Source organism: Nannospalax galili, unplaced genomic scaffold, assembly GCF_000622305.1.
Source record: "Nannospalax galili isolate Female #2095 unplaced genomic scaffold, S.galili_v1.0 scaffold1176, whole genome shotgun sequence".
Lineage (NCBI taxonomy): Eukaryota > Metazoa > Chordata > Mammalia > Rodentia > Spalacidae > Nannospalax > Nannospalax galili.
Window position 1 is genome coordinate 1406353 of NW_008338883.1, and position 16094 is coordinate 1422446.

General features: G+C 41.0%; 1 protein-coding gene across 27 annotated transcripts in view; it reads left to right on the forward strand.

Annotated features, from left to right (window-relative positions):
• Clasp2 (cytoplasmic linker associated protein 2) overlaps positions 1-14126 on the forward strand; it is a 220169-nt gene extending 206043 nt beyond the window's left edge. For 19 of the 27 annotated variants that reach the window (XM_029563661.1, XM_029563659.1, XM_029563671.1 and 16 more), the window contains 4 exons: positions 2029-2157; positions 4876-5082; positions 8833-8949; positions 12374-13324. In XM_029563661.1, coding sequence (XP_029419521.1) covers positions 2029-2157; positions 4876-5082; positions 8833-8949; positions 12374-12460 — 540 coding nt within the window. In that variant the 3' untranslated portion in view covers positions 12461-13324. Of the gene's footprint in view, positions 1-2028; positions 2158-4875; positions 5083-8832; positions 8950-12373 lie in introns of all 27 variants that reach the window. The other 8 variants (XM_008833413.2, XM_008833419.3, XM_008833417.2 and 5 more) reach the window with 2 other exon arrangements.
• Positions 14127-16094: the final 1968 nt, after the last annotated feature.

The following is a 16094-nucleotide window of genomic DNA, read 5'->3' on the forward strand; positions in this document are numbered from 1 at the left end:
AAATCTTTAAAAAAAAAAAAAAACATGGGGAGGCTTCTTAATTGCAAGTCCTGTCAGCCTGGGCTACATTAGCACCATGAGGCTCTAGGCTTGATTCCCCAGCACCAAAAAGAAAGAGAAGAGAAAAAGTTTGCTGACTCTTAATAGACCATAAAAGAAAATATACTTGAAGGCTGTGCATGGTAGTGACCACCTGTAATCACAAAACTGGGGAGGCAGGGGTTTGAGGCCAACCTGGGCTACAAAGCAAGATCCTGTCTTAAAAACACACAAAAAAAATCCAAAATCCAGGCATGGTGCAGGCCTGTAGTCCCAGCACTTTTAAGGCCAGCCTCTACTACATATATATATATATATATATATGCTATAGAGTGAGACCCTGTCTCAAAAAAAAAACAACAACAAACACTAGGTAGCTAGGCATGGTAACACAATCTTTAATATCAGCACTCCGTAGGCATCAGCACTCCGTAGGCAGAAGGAGGGAGATCTGTGTGAGCTGAAGTCCAGCCTTGTCTATGTAGCTCCAGACCAGCAAGGGCTGCATAGTGATAACCTGTTTCAAAAAACAAAACAAAAAGTAACCACCAAGCAGTTTTCTGTAGATCTTTGTTGTGGAGTCTATACTTTTCTGAGTTTTAACTCAAAAAGTGTAACTTTTCCCTTTTTTCAGGTGTCTCTTTAGGACAACAAGAGCCTAAGCATGCTTTCCCTGACATGCTGGGCCTTCTCACTATTTCTCTAAAGATCTCCCATCCTCTTTCTGCAGCAGCTTGCTGATTTCCATGCCCATTTCCAGGGCATAAAAATCTGGATGTGGGGTTGCAGAGATGGCTCAGTGTTTAAGCATGCTTATTGCTCCTGCAGAGAAAGAACTGAGATTCAGTTCCCAATATCCACACCAGGTGGCTTACAGCTGCCTATAAAGGTAGCTCCAGGGGCACCTGCAGTCCAATATTCCCCCACCTCCTCATACCCATACACATAATTAAAAATAAAACAGAGGCTGGACAGATAGCTCAGTGGTTAAGAGCATCAGCTGCTCTTGCAGAGAACCTGGGTTTGGTTCTCAGCCACCCACATGGCAGCTAACAACTGTCCATAACTTCATCTCCAGGGGATCCAATGCCCTCTTCTGGCCTCCGTGGGCATCGCCTGCATGTGGTACACTCGCATTCAGACAAAACATTCACACACATAAAATAATTTTTTTTTTACCAAAAAAAAAAAAAAAAGAGGAACACAACTAATGTCAGCTTCTGGCCCCCACATATAATTATACACACACATGAACATGTATGCAGACCAATATATACATAGCAGAAAAGAGAAATGAAGAATAAAAAGAAAATAAAATGAGTCTCTGAAAAAATTTCTATCTGGTCTCAGACCTATAATCTCAATGCTCACGGTTGAGGCAGCAGGATTGCAACTTTGAGGTGAGCCTGTGCTACATAGGAAGACCCTGTCTGCAAAATACCAACAAAAAACAAAAGTAACTAAAGAGTCTTCAACTACAGGTGGTAAAATCATGTGTTACTTTTTTTTTTTTTTTGGTCTTTTTTTTGAGACAGGGTCTCCCTGTAGCCCCAGCTGTCCTGGAACTCACTATATAGACCAGGCTAGCCTTGAACTCACAGAGATCCACCTGCCTCTGCCTCCCAAGTGCTGGGGTTAAAGGCATGCGCCACCATGCCCAGCTAATCTTTTTTATTTTATTTTACTATTTTTGTTTTATGTGTATGCGTGTATTGCCTGCATGTATGTAAGGGCACCCGTGTCATGCAGTGCTTGTGGAGGTCAGAAGAAGGCATTAGAACTGGAATTGCAGACAGTTTTTAGCCACCATGTGGGTGCTGGGATTCGATCCCAGGTCTTCTCTGCAAGAACAACCAATGTTCTTAACCTCTGAGCCATCTCTCCAGCCCCAATTCCTCTCAATCTTAAGATGCTTGATTTACAGAAATTGAAAATGTGAAAAGATTTTCTATCACCCATATGTTAAACCCATTAAATGTTTCTTCTTAGCCTACAATCAGGGCTTTGGCATTAAAGGTTTTAAAAGAAATCCTAAGGCATCAGCCAGCAAGATTTAAAAACTATGCAGAATTGACTGTCATGAAAACATTGGAAGCACATAAAGATCCCCATAAAGAGGTAAGTTAGTTGCCTGTGCAATTTGATCACTATTTTTTTCTCATTTTATTGTATGAACCATGTAAATACTGCCTAGAAAGTACTCTTTTTTTTTGGGGGGGGGGGGTCAATTTGTGTGTGTGTGTGTGTGTGTGTGTGTGTGTGTGTGTGTGTTGGAGTGTGCAGTCAGTTCTCTTCTTCCACCTTTATGCGGTTCATGGACTCAAACTCAAGTCACCAGGTTTGCATGGCAGACACCTTTACCTGTTATTGAGCAACCTCCCCATGCACACACACACACACACTCCACTTTTAAATATTCTTACACTGTAGCATAGTTTTGCCTATAATTCAAATAGCCCATCTTGCTCTAACTAGAAAGAACCCCTTTGCTTCAGCCTTTCAAGTGCTAGTATTACAAGTATGAGTTAACATGCACAGCTGAAAGTTAACATGCCCTTCTTAATAGTTTCCTTCTTAAATACTTGATATGCTGCTTGATTAATATGTAAGCATAGAACTGCTGGGGAGATAGCTCATTTGGTAAAGTGTTTGCTAAACAAGCCATAAGAACCCGAGTTCAGTCCCCAGAACTCACATAAAAAAGCTAGGCACGTGTTTGTAATCCCAGGACTGGGAAGACAGAAACAGCAGATCCCTGGGGCTCACCTACCATCCTAACTTCATCATTATTCAGCCCTAAGTTATTGGGAAACCCTGTCTCATAAAACAAGTTGGGTGCTGGCAATTGGCTCAGTGGGTAAAACGTGCTTGTCACCAAGACTTCTACACCAGCATTTGATCCTTAGGGCTCACACAGTGGAAGGAACGAACTCCTCCAAGTTAGACTTTGACTTCGATACACATCATGGCATGCACATGCCATATAGATAAACACATGCATAGCCGGATGTGGTGGCTCAAAAAGACATAATAAATTAAATAAATAAATGGCAGATGGATGGATGGATGTAATTTTTAAAAATTATTTTGGTCTTTTTGAGACAAGTCTTCCTGTAGCCCCAACTGACCTGGAACTCACTATGTAGACCAGACTAGCCTTGAACTCACAGAGATCTGGCCTGCCTCTGCCTCCTGAGCTCTGGAAATAAAGGTGTGCACCACCATGCCCTGCCTAATTAAAAATTTTTTAAAATAATGACACCTAACTGTCCAACACACACAAGCATCCACCTACACAAATGTAAGCATATGTTCTATCCCATGAAGTACATGTTATAAAATATGGGTGCAGTGGTTTATCCATTTTTATTCTCTCCATTTTGCTTTTAGTTTCTACTTAGAATTCTCCTACGTACTTTCCATTTAGCAATAAGAATTTGTTTACACAGTTAAGAACACTGGTGGTTCTTCCAGAAGACCTGGGTTCAAATCCCAGCACTTACATGACAGCTAGCAGCTGTCTGTAACTCCAGTCCCAGCAGATCCGACAGCCTCTTCTGAGCTCTGTGGGCATTGCACGACATGGGTGCACTTACCTACATGCAGGCAATACATGCAATACCTATAAGATAAAAATAATAAATGAATTTTTTTACAAAAGTTAAAAAAAAAGGAGCCAGGCGTAGTGGCGCACACCTTTAATCCCAGTATTTGGGAGGCAGAGGCAGGCGGATCTCTATGAGTTCAAGGCCAGCCTGGTCTACATAGTGAGTTCCAGGACAGCTGGGGCTACAAGGAGACCCTGTCTCAAAAAGACCAAAAAAAAAAAGTTAAAAAAGGGGGCTGGAGAGATGGCTCAGCGGTTAAGAGCACTGATTGCTCTTGCAGAGGACCCGGCTTCGATTCCCAGCACCCACATGGCAGCTACAAACTGTCATTAACTCCAGTTCCACGGGACTCTGAAATCCTCTTCTGACCTCTGCAGCATTGCATGACACGAGTGCACTTACTTATATGCAGGCAATACACTCGTACACATAAAATAAAAATAATAAATAATTTTTTTTAAAGTTAAAAAAAAAAGAATTTTCTGTTTGCATAACAAGTGAGGATAACAGATTACTGTTTTAAGTTGTCAGCTACCTGTAGCAGCTGTGTATGTGTCACATGTTTCTTCATTAAGGTAACAAAAACAGATTTCTTGAGAGTTCTGTGAACCTTTTCTCATGTTCACAATGCTTTCTGTCCCCACTCCCGCCACAGTGGGACCTGTTCATTACTACTACCCTCTACTCCAGGCATGCCTGTGCTTTTTATATCACTTTAACATGAAATAAAATAGGGCTGGAGAGATTACTCAGCAGTTAAGAACACTGGTTATTCTTGCAGAAGACCCAGGTTCGAATCCCAGCACCCACATGGCAGTTAACAACTGTCCGTAACTCCAGTTCCAGGGGATCTGACAGCCTCTTCTGTCCTCCACAGGCTTGGCACGGGTGCACTTATCTACATGCAAGCAATACACACATACAAATAAATAGAAATAATAAAAATATTTTTAAAAATAAATAAACCCAAAAACAAAGAAAAAACCTTAACTAGTTTCACCAGCAGTAAAAGAACTCAAAGGAGAATGGTGAGGCCGAGTCCTGTGTATACATCCTCCAGCTTTCACAGTTCCTGGCATCTACTTGTCTGATCTTATGTTCATCTGCTACTGTAGTGTTTTCTAAGTAAATCCCAAATAACAAGTCATGTTAAACACTGGATGAAACTCTCAGGATGTAGTACAGGCTTCCACAATCTTACCCTGACTTGCTTTCTATTTTGTTTTAGGTGGTGAGGTCTGCTGAGGAAGCTGCATGTGTGTTGGCCACTTCAATTAGTCCAGAGCAGTGTATCAAAGTGCTTTGTCCTATCATACAAACTGCAGACTACCCAATTAATCTGGCTGCAATCAAAATGCAAACAAAAGTGATAGAGAGAGTGTCCAAGGAAACTCTTAACATGCTTTTGCCAGAGATTATGCCAGGCCTAATACAGGTAAGCAGCAAAGGAGTAAACCTCAATGCATTTTACTTCGGTTATTTTAGGCTTTTTTCAAGCAACACTAGTGGCACAATCAAAGCTGCGGTGTTCAAGACAAAGATTAAGGGGCTGGAAAAATTACTCAGCAATTAAGAACACTGACAGTTCTTGCAGAAGACCCAGGTTCGAATCCCAGCACCCACATGGAAGCTAACAACTGTCCATAACTCCAGTTCTAGGGGATCCCACAGCCTCTTCTGTCCTCCTCAGGCATCGCACAACATGAATGCACTTACCCGCATGCAGGCAATACACACATGCGCATAAAATAAAAATAATAAAATATCTTTTAATATTATTTTAATTTTATTTATACGAGTGTATTGCCTGCCTGTATGTGAGTGCACCCATGTCGTGCAGTGCTGCAGAGGTCAGAAGAGGGTTTCGGATTCCCCTGGAACTGGAGTTAAGGATGGTTCATAGCCACCATGTGGGTGCTGGGAATCGAACCCGGGTCCTCTGCAAGAGCAGTCAGTGCTCTTAACCGCTGAGCCATCTCTCCAGCCCCAATAATAAATATTTTTTTTAAAAAGACAAAGATTAGCCAGGCGTGGTGGTGCACACCTTTAATCCCAGCACTCGGGAGGCAGAGGCAGGCAGATCTCTGTGAGTTCGAAGCCAGCCTGTTCTCCATAGTAAATCCAGGACAGCTGGGGCTACAGGGAGACCCTGTCTCGAAAAGACCAAAAAAATAAAAAGTTAAAAAAAAAAAAGACAAAGATTGAATTGTAGGTATAGCTGGGTAGACCTTGGCTGTGGTATAATGTACTGCTTAGCAGTCTTCCAAGTCCACAATTTTTTGTTGTTAAATACATTCATAGTGTTATACAACTATCACTGCTATCCGTATCCAGAATTTTTCTTATTCCAAACTAAAACTCTCTAGCCATTGACAGTAATACCACATTCCTCCTTCCCTCCCACCCCCCAGTGGTCTCTATTCTATTGTCTCTAAAATGTAAATTGTTCTAGATTTTTCATGTATGTGAAAACCATAAATATCTGTCCTTTAAAATGCTTTGGAGGTTCATCCATGTTATAATGTATCAGAATTCCTTTATCATTTAGGTATATACCAGTTTGTTTATCCACTCATTTATTGATGAATATTTGAGTTTCACATTTTTTCCCACTTTTTACTAATATGACTTGTATTATTTGTGTATATCTAGAAGCAGAAATCTGCCAGATACCTTCCTAAAGTAGTTACACTAATTTACAGGCATATATGTATTGTGACTTTGTCTTTCCACATAAACCCAAGCATATAAACATTTTGGCAAAAATGGTACTATATTTCACAATATGCTTTAGCTTAGCCAGTTTTTTTTTCTATCTAATAAATACTGTGGGACTAGAGAGATGGTTCAGCAGTTATGAGTACTTGCTGCTCTTGCAAAGGAACCAGGTTCAGCTCCCAGCACCCACATGATGGCTTACAGTGTCCTCTTCTGGCCTCCCCATGTATATGGTGCACTTAAATATTGTCGTAGTTTGCTTTCTATTGCTGTGATAAACAGCATATCCAAAACCAACTTGAGGAGGAAAGGATTTACAGCTTACAGTCCTAATATAAAGTTCAGAAAGGAAGGAATTAGACAACAGATTTTAAAGAGCAGTCAAGGCAGGCTCACACCTGTAATCCCACTGAAATCACTCAGGGATTTCAGTGGTTTCATGCTCAGCCTGAGCTACATTGGGAGTTCTAGAACAGCCTAGGTAACAATAAGAGAATCAGTCTCTCTCTCTCTATCTCTATCTCCCTCCCTCCCTCTCCCTCCTCCCCCTGCCTCTCGCCTCTTGCCCCTCTCCCTGCACTCACATACACAAGCAGCAGTCAAAGCTCAAGAAATATTTTTTGCTATGATTTTCTAGCACATCTATTGCAAAGATGGAAATTTTATATATATATATATATATATAGAGAGAGAGAGAGAGAGAGAGAGAGAGGGAGAAATATTGAACTACGTTCAGTATAAGTTTTGGAGCAAGAAATTTAAAATAAGCCCTGTTAGTTTTGTGTCTGAAAACAAAGAACCTATTTAAGGGTAAAAAGAATAGTACTTAAAGAGGCAGGTGGAGCTCTGTGAGGCCAGCCTGGTCTACATAGTGAGTTCCAGGCCAGCTGGGGCTACAGGGAGACCCTGACTCAAAAAGAAAGAAAAAAAAATAGTATTTCAATTGGGAAGGCAGCTGTCAGTGTTTGCTACTCAAGAATAAGGACCTGAGTTCAGATTTTTCTAGCAGTCACCTAAGAAGCAGGTGTGGTGATATATGTCTATAATCCTAGCACTAGGGAGATGAAAGTGGGAGGCTCCCTGAAGCTCACTAGCCACCAGTCAGTGAGCTCCAGGTTCAGTGAGAGTTTGATCCCTGGAACCTAAATAAAAAATGCCAGGTACAGTGAAGAATGGCTTGGATGCTTGAAGGTCAGCTAGCCTGGAGTATACAGCATGGCAGAAAGAAGAGAGATCTGGCTTCTAAAACAAAACAGGGTGACAGGAGAGAACCAACTCCAAAAAGTTGTCCTCTGACGGGTACCATGATACATATGCACCCACACTCACACAAGCACACACAGTTTATTTTCATTTATGTATATGAGCGTTTTACCTGCTTGTTTGTAAGTGCTCCCTTATATGCAGTGCCTGCAGAGGACAGAAGAAGGCATCGGATCCTCTGGAATTGGTGTTACAGATGCCAGTTAGCTGCCATATGGGTGCCAGGAACTGAAATTGGGTCCTCTTCAAGAGCAGCTGGTGCTCTTAACTGCTGAGACATCTCTCTAGCTCCATCTTTCACTTTCTTTTTTTCTTTCTTTCTTTTGCCACAAAAATTGAATAATCAATAAAAGGAAAAAAAAGAGCCAGGTGTGGTGGCGCACGCCTTTAATCCCAGCACTTGGGAGGCAGAGGCAGGCGGATCTCTTGAGTTCCAGGACAGCTGGGGCTACAGGGTCTCAAAAAGACCAAAAAAAAAAAAAAAAGAAAAGAAAAAAAGATTTTTCAATTAATAAAATTTAAATTGGTCAACTTTCAGGTTAGTGAAGTACTAACTTGTTATTCTGAAAATTGATTAGTAATGTGAAAAAGGGCTGGGAAGATAGCTCAGTGGGTAAAGAGCTTGCTGTACAAGTTTGAAGACCTGAGTACCAGTCCCTGTAACCCACAAAGAAGCGGGGCACAGTAGTGCACATCTGTATTCCAGCACTCCTTCAGTGAGGCGGGAACAGGAGAATTTCCAGAAGCTTGCAGGCCAGCTGGCCAGGGTATGTCCAGAGCACAAGGAAAGAACTTTATACAGACTGGATTATTTGAGAGCATAATTTCAGGGGAGGGAAAGATGTGAGACATACTAGACCTGGGTTATAGAAGATCTTGACTGCCAAGTCACAGCACTTAATAGGTTCTTATTAGATGATGATGAGCTCTTCACTGCCTCAAAGCTACATGCCTTAAGAAAGTTCTCTGGGATCTTTTCAAGCTGAATTGGCAAAGGGACAGACTCTGAGACCTACAGCTTCTCAAGAAAGAACCTGTTAAAAAGTTGATAGTATGTGGGAGTATGGGAGGAGAAAAGCTTGTATCCATCCTACGGAGCAGGAAGTTGACTTAGTTGAGAACTCAGGTTAAAATTGTGTCTTCTGTTCTTCTAAGATCATTCTTAATTATATCAGAAGTATTAACCATGACCTTTCCTCCCAAGGGTTATGATAATTCAGAGAGCAGTGTTCGGAAAGCTTGTGTCTTCTGCCTGGTAGCTGTACATGCAGTGATTGGTGATGAACTAAAGCCACATCTCAGTCAACTCACTGGCAGTAAAGTAAGTAGCACTAAATATCTCAAGGAGGTAACCTAATACATTCCTGAAGATTCAGTTCTTTTTGTGTTAGAAGGTAAGCTTTTTGCTCAGCTTTGAGTAAATCATTCTCTGAGCTTCTACTTGACTCTTATTCCTCCAGTTTTCACTTTTCACTCTTTGCCTCTAAGCTCACACAGGTAGTGGCATCAGCAGAGAGGTAGGGTGATTAGCAGGCTGAAAGAAATGCCCAGAGTTTTTGGTTATTTGTAAGAGCTGACTCCTTCCTACTCCCACACCCAAATCCTCACCCCCAGGGACTATTTAGTTAAGAACAGATTGTTGTAGTTAAATATTTGTGAGTTACTTTAGATCTTCCAAAATGTGAAATACCTAATTTTTTTTAAATTTCCCCTGAAATTTTTGATAATCAGCCAGGTATGGTTGCATAGACCTGTAATTCTAGCACTCAGGAGACAGAGCATGAGAATTGTGTATTAGTTGGCTTTTCTGTTGCTGTGGTAAAATGCTGAGCAAAACCAACTTGGGGACCTCCAGGTTCATCACTTAGGAAATGAGGGTAAGAACTCAAGCAGGAACCTGGAGACAGGAACTAAAAACTGGCTTGCTCTTGCTTGTGCTCAGCCTGCTGTCTTTTGTTGTTGTTGTTGTTGTTGTCGTTGTTGTTGTTAAACTTTTTTTTTTCTTTTTTTTTTTTCTTTGAGGCAGGGTCTCCCTATAGCCCCAGCTGTCCTGGAACTCACTATGTAGACCAGGCTGGCCTTGAACTCACAGAGATCCGCCTGCCTCTGCCTCCCAAGTGCTGGCATTAAAGGTGTGCACCACCATGCCCGGCTGTTTTTTTTATTTTATGTGTATGAGTGCATTGCCTGTATGTAGGTAAATGTACCCATGTCGTGCAGTGCCTGCAGAGGTCAGAAGAGGCTGTCAGATCCCCTGAGACTGGAGTTACGGACAGTTGTTAGCTGCCATGTGGGTGCTGGGATTCTAACCCAGGTCTTCTGCAAGAATAACCAGTGTTCTTAACCACTGAGCCATCTCTCCAGCCTCCCCCTTTTTTTAAATATTATTTTTATTTTATGTATATGGATGTATTGCCTGCCATGTGTGTAAGTGCACTCATGTTATGCAGTGCTCACAGAAGTCAGAAGAGAGCATCAGATCCCCAGGACTGGAGTTATGGTCAGTTGTTAGCTGCCATGTGGGTGCTGGGAATCAAACCTGCGTCCTCTGTGGGAGCAGTCAATGCTCTTAACCGCTGAGCCATCTCTAGCCCTCAACCTGCTTTCTTATACAACCAAGAACCTTCCCATGGGTGGCACCATCCACAGTTGGCTAGGCCCTCCCACATTAGTTAACAATTAAGAAAATGCCTCACAGACATGCCCAGAGACTAATCTGATGGAGGAAATTCCTCAGTTGAGATTCCCTCTTCCCAGGTATGTCAAGTTAAGAACTGAAGCTAACCTGTACTGCCTGTTTGTTTGTTTGTAAGTTTCTTAACTGTTTATTCCTGGTACCACTACTACATTTTACAGGGTAATATACCTGATATAGTGAAAAGCAAAAGAAAAATCTTCAACAGGCAAAAGACCAAGAATGTACATCTGATTGACTAATAACTGTTGTTGGAAACTGAAGCTATGGCAGTCCTAAATGAAAGTTTCCTGTTGAAGCTGTAGTAACTACTGGTGTGGATCATGGTTGCTTCTGTAGCAGATTTGTACAGTTCCTCTAATACATTTGGGATGACTGACAGCTCTCTCCTGCCAAGAACTTGTCTGCTGGTTTTGAATCTTCTGCTACCATATCTACCATTTCCACCATAAAGTCCATAATCCCTACAATAAGAACTGCCAATACATCTTCCTCCAAAACTGATTGCCATCACAGGTCCATAGTTTGATTATGGTTGGCCACTATATCTTCCAAACTCATTGTAGTTCCCTAACCACCATAATTACTGCCACCAAAATTTCCTCCTTCATTATAACCATCACACCATCCCCTTGACTACTATATCTACCACCATGGTTTCCATCACCACATTAGCCTCCTCTATGATAACCAGGACTGTTGCATAGTTACTACCATGTTACTCCTTCATAAACAAGCCTGCTGCCACCACCATCACCATAGATTTCTATCCCACCAAAATTTTCTCCATGGCCAACAGTACCTTTCCCACTTCCAAAGTGTCCTCCCCAACCCACAAAGTTGCCAGATCTGCCTCCACCATCTCTTTGTGACTTGACAGACTATACCTCTTACTTAGAATGGTCTTTTCACTTCATAGTTATATTAGTTATATCTGTTAGTAGTTCTGAGCAGCATTTTTATCCTAAATTTTGGATAGTACTACCAGAACACTGAAACTTGTTTAAGTCTAGGGGATGAGGGTGAATTATGATTGTTGAATTATAGCCCTGAACAGCTTACAGAAGGCATTTGCCTTCATTTAAAGAGTTTCCCAAAAGCATAACAAATTGTTACTACTCCGATCAAATTTATCTTTTTAAAGAATTATTTATTCGTGGGTCTGGAGAGATGGCTCGGCAGTAAAAAACACTGGCTGTTCTTGCAGAAGACCCAGATTCGAATCCCAGCACCCACATGGCAGCTAAGAACTGTCCTTAAGTCCAGTTCCAGGGGATTTGACGGCCTCTTCTGTCCTCCACAGGCATTGCACAACACAGGTGCACTTACTTACATGCAGACATAACTCTCATACACATAAAAACAATAAATAAAATATTTTTAAAAAATTCTTCTGCAAGAACAGTGTTCTTCACTGCTAAGCCATCTCTCCAGCCCCAAAAATAAAATATTTTTAAAAGAATTATTTATTCATCTTAATTTTATGTGTATTGAGTGTTTTGCCTGCATGTATGTAAGTGCACCCATGTCATTCAGTGTCCATGGAGGCCAGAAGAGGGTGTCAGATTCCCCTGGAACTGGAGTTACGGGTAGTTGTTAGCCACCATGCAGGTGCTGAGAACCAAACTCTGGTCCTCTGCAAGAGCAGCCTGTGCTCGTAAGCCCTGAACCATCTCTTTGGCCCCCAAATTTTTTTAAGTAGCAAAAAGACAAAATAAAAATACACATAAGGGGCTAGGGATATGACTCAGTTGTTGAGAGCTTGTCATGCATGAGGCCCTAGATTCAGTCCCTAGCATAAACTGCGTGATGGTACACACTCGTAATACTCAAACTCAGATGGAAGTAAGAAGATCGGACATTTAAAGTCACCCTGAGCTACACAGTGGATTAGAGGCCAGTGTGGGCTACATGAGACTGTCTCAAATGTGTGTGTCTGTGTCTGTCTGTCCATCTTTCAAATCTCATATATGTATGTGGGTGTTTATTGATCATATTACCATAATTTAGAACAGTTGTTCAAATGACATGGTGTGGCTTTGATCCACAGATGAAGCTGCTAAATCTTTACATCAAACGTGCACAGACTGGTTCTGCAGGAGCCGATCCCACTACTGATGTTTCTGGACAAAGTTAGTGCTGCACATGGAAGTGAACCAGGTCTCTGAAAGTACGACTGACCACCTTCATCAAGGAAAGGAAATTTCTCAAGTACATCTTTTGGAACCTAACTTGTTTTCCCAGTTTTAGTTTTTGTTTTGTTTCATTTTGTATTTTCTGTAACAGAGGAGTATCCTCACTCTGCATGTAACTTTTCTGATAGTTATTCCAAATTCAAGAAAAAGCAGTATTAACATCAATTGATCAGTACAAAGTTATTTTTTAATCTGATTCACCATTTCACATGTTTGTACTTTGTCTTCCCATTAACCTTTGCCAGTGTTATGAGTGTATAAATTTTTTTTAAATGCTGGTTAAACAGGAATGCTTAAAGCTTTAAAAAGTTTAACGCTCTAAAACTTTTTTTTGCCTTTATTCAACTGCAGAATAATATTTTTATTGCTACTTTGCGTTTTGTTCTGTATCATGCCCTATGCTAGAAATATTGAAAATGGTGTGAAACAAAGCAGGACTTATTTGAACTTCAGCCAGACTCTGTTAATGTGATGGTGATACGTGTCATTAGTTGCAACTTCTTTGGGGTGATCTATAGTTTGAAAACCATGATCTCAAAGAGAAATGTTACAGAATCAGCCAGTTCTGTGAGACATAACTGTCTGTTGGTTCTTGATCTTGCCACCTTCGTTTAAAGCTGTGTCCCTTCTCTGACCCTTGAGAAAGCTGCACCAAATCATCTGCCTGGGTTTTATGGTAATTATTAAAACGGGAGGTTCTGTTGCAGAGTTGTTTGGTTTATCATTGTTGTGAATGATGCTTTTTTTCTATTTATTAATATCAAATTCACTTATGAGTAGACTTGATAATGGAAACAGACAAAAAATCAAGTGCATGTGTGTCTTTGACCGTCTTCTGTTTCTCATTTGATAAACTAATTATGGAGACATGGGCATCAGCCAGCACCTTTTCATTAAATGATGGAACCTGCTTTCCTTTGACGATGAAATTGTCTTACTTGAAAAACACTGATCCTGATGAGAGAGAAGATGGCGCCTAGGCTGCCTTGTGCAACTGGCTCAGACTCTCTTCAGGGCTAACACTTAACTGAGCTGCTGCCAGTAGTGTCTTTGGAAAACTACTTAAAAGGGTAATGTTCTGTTACTTTTTAACAAATCTTTTTAATCACCTTTTGCTAAAGCTATTATTTTCATGTGCAGCCAACTTCAAAAAGTATCAGTTTGGCTAAAAGGCCAAATTAGGTAATTTGGAACCAGGATACAATTGATTTCTCATCTTGACTGTTTTTTTTTTGTTTTTGTTTTTGTTTTTTTAAATCCTAACATAAAGTGAATTTTACTGGAAAGGCAAATGGCTATTAGGGAAGCAATTTGCTATTGTTACAGAGTTATCTGTACTTTGTTTAACTGAAAAAAATGTAGAAATGTATGTAAAGAATTTAAGATGCGAGAACTGAATGGATGATTGGTCACAGGCTTTCCCTTCCTTTGTTTCTGTTCTGTTCTAGCAGCAAGAAAGTAGATTTCTCAGTACCCCCACACACACACTTGTAACAGTTTTGTTTTCTACTGTTAATTCCATTGTGTATTTATAGTTCTATGCTTACTGTTGTGCATATACTGGCAATAAAACTGTACATAACATTACTTGAAAACCCTGATAATGTATCTCAGCTGTTTTTCTGTCTCATGTGTAAAAAGCCACTCATGAGCTGGGTGTGGTGGCACACGCCTTTACTCCCAGCACTTGGATCTCCATGAGTTCAAGGCCAACCTGATCTACATAGCAAGCTCTAGGCCAGCTGAGGCTGTAGGGAGACCCTGCCTCTAAAAGACCAGAAAACAAAAAGCCACTCATATATATTTAAGTTGTATTTTGCTTCTGTTTTTTTTTTTTTTAACTTCAAAGGATCTTATATCAGTATTCTCATGGCTTTTGTAAGTGCATCTGAGGTGCAAAGATCAGGAGTAGCATCCACAGTCTAGTGTGTGTCACTGTTTACACGTGTATATCTTCTTTTTTTTTTTTTAATGTGTATGAGTGTATTGCCTACATGTAAGTAGGGTTCACATGTGTCATTCAATGCCCACAGAGGTCAGTAGAGGGTGTCCCTGGAACTGGAGTTACAGATGGTTGTTAGCCACCATGTGGGTGCTGGAAATCAAACCCAGGTCCTCTGCAAGAGCAGCCAGTGCTCTTAACCACTGAGCCATCTCTCTAGCCCATGTGTGTATCTTACAGCTTTCCTTTAGAGCTGAAGTTTAAACATTGAACCCTGCTCAGTAGTGTTTTTTGTTCTGTGACCTTTAGTATGTTTATAATAGCATTGTATCAGTGTATTGATTTAATTTTGGCCTCTACTTTAAGATATTGCTTAATTACTGTTGACAACTAAACAGTGTATTAAGCTGAATAATAATACTAGAAAATTAGATCCAGTGCCTGACATTTAACAGCAGGCACTGAAGAAATGAGCAAGCTATGTAATAGAACTGTGTGGTTTATTGTATCCAAATGAAAGCAAACATATATAAACCTGAAAGTGCTATAATTTCTTTTTTTCTTTTTTTCTTTTTTTTTTTTTTGTATTTTTGAGATAGGGTCTCCCTGTAGCCCAGCTGTCCTGGAACTCACTATGTAGACCAGGCTGGACTTGAACTCACAAAGATCTGCCTGCCTCTGCCTCCCGAGTGCTGGGATTAAAGGTGTGTACCACCGTACCCAGACCTAAAGGGCTATAATTTCAAGGCTGGGGATGTGCCTCCATAGTAGAACACTTGCCCCGCATACATGGGTCCCTGAATTCAGTCCCAAGCACCACAAACATAAATGGAAAAATTAACCTCTGTATCAGTTGATAAATAAGAAAGTTGTTATTCAAATCATTTTAGGCAGTATCATTTCTGTTTGTTTCAGAAATACACCTGAGAGGGCTCTGTGGTTAAGAGCAGTGACTGCTCTTACAGAGCACCTGGGTTCAGTCCAGCACCCACTTGATGGCTCACAACTGTTGGAAACTCCAGTTCCCAGGGATCTGACATTGTCTTCTGGCGTCTGCCAAGCACTGTATGCTTGTGGTACACATAAATACATGCAGGCAAATACTCATAACACATAAAATAAAAATAAATCTTTAAAAACAAAAAAGAAACATGCTTAGAGCTAGAAAGATGGCTCAGAGGTTAAGAGCTCCTAGACTTCTTAAACCTTGGACCTCCTTTTCCCTGAGGACCCAAATTCGGTTCCCAGCACCCACATCAGGCAGTGTACAGCCCTGTAACTCCAGGTACAGAGGATCCAACACTTATAACCTCTGCAGGCACCTTCACTCATGTGCATAAACCCATACACAAGCACACACATGCACACACATAATTAAAATCTTTGGGGAAAAAGAAAACGTATTTAGATATCAACTGTTAAAGATTGTCATACAATGTGGTTGCCGGCTGTGGCTGCTCTTCGGCTATGGCCACTCTCCTGCTCTCTTAGTTCCTCCGATCAGTCGCCTGGTCTGGACCCCAGGGCTGGTGAGGAGACTGTTAGCAGAGCCACATTCAGACACAGGAGACCAGGTTCAGTGACACAGGTCTGCTTTATTGCAGGAAGGCACAAGCTTATGTAGGGATAGTGGT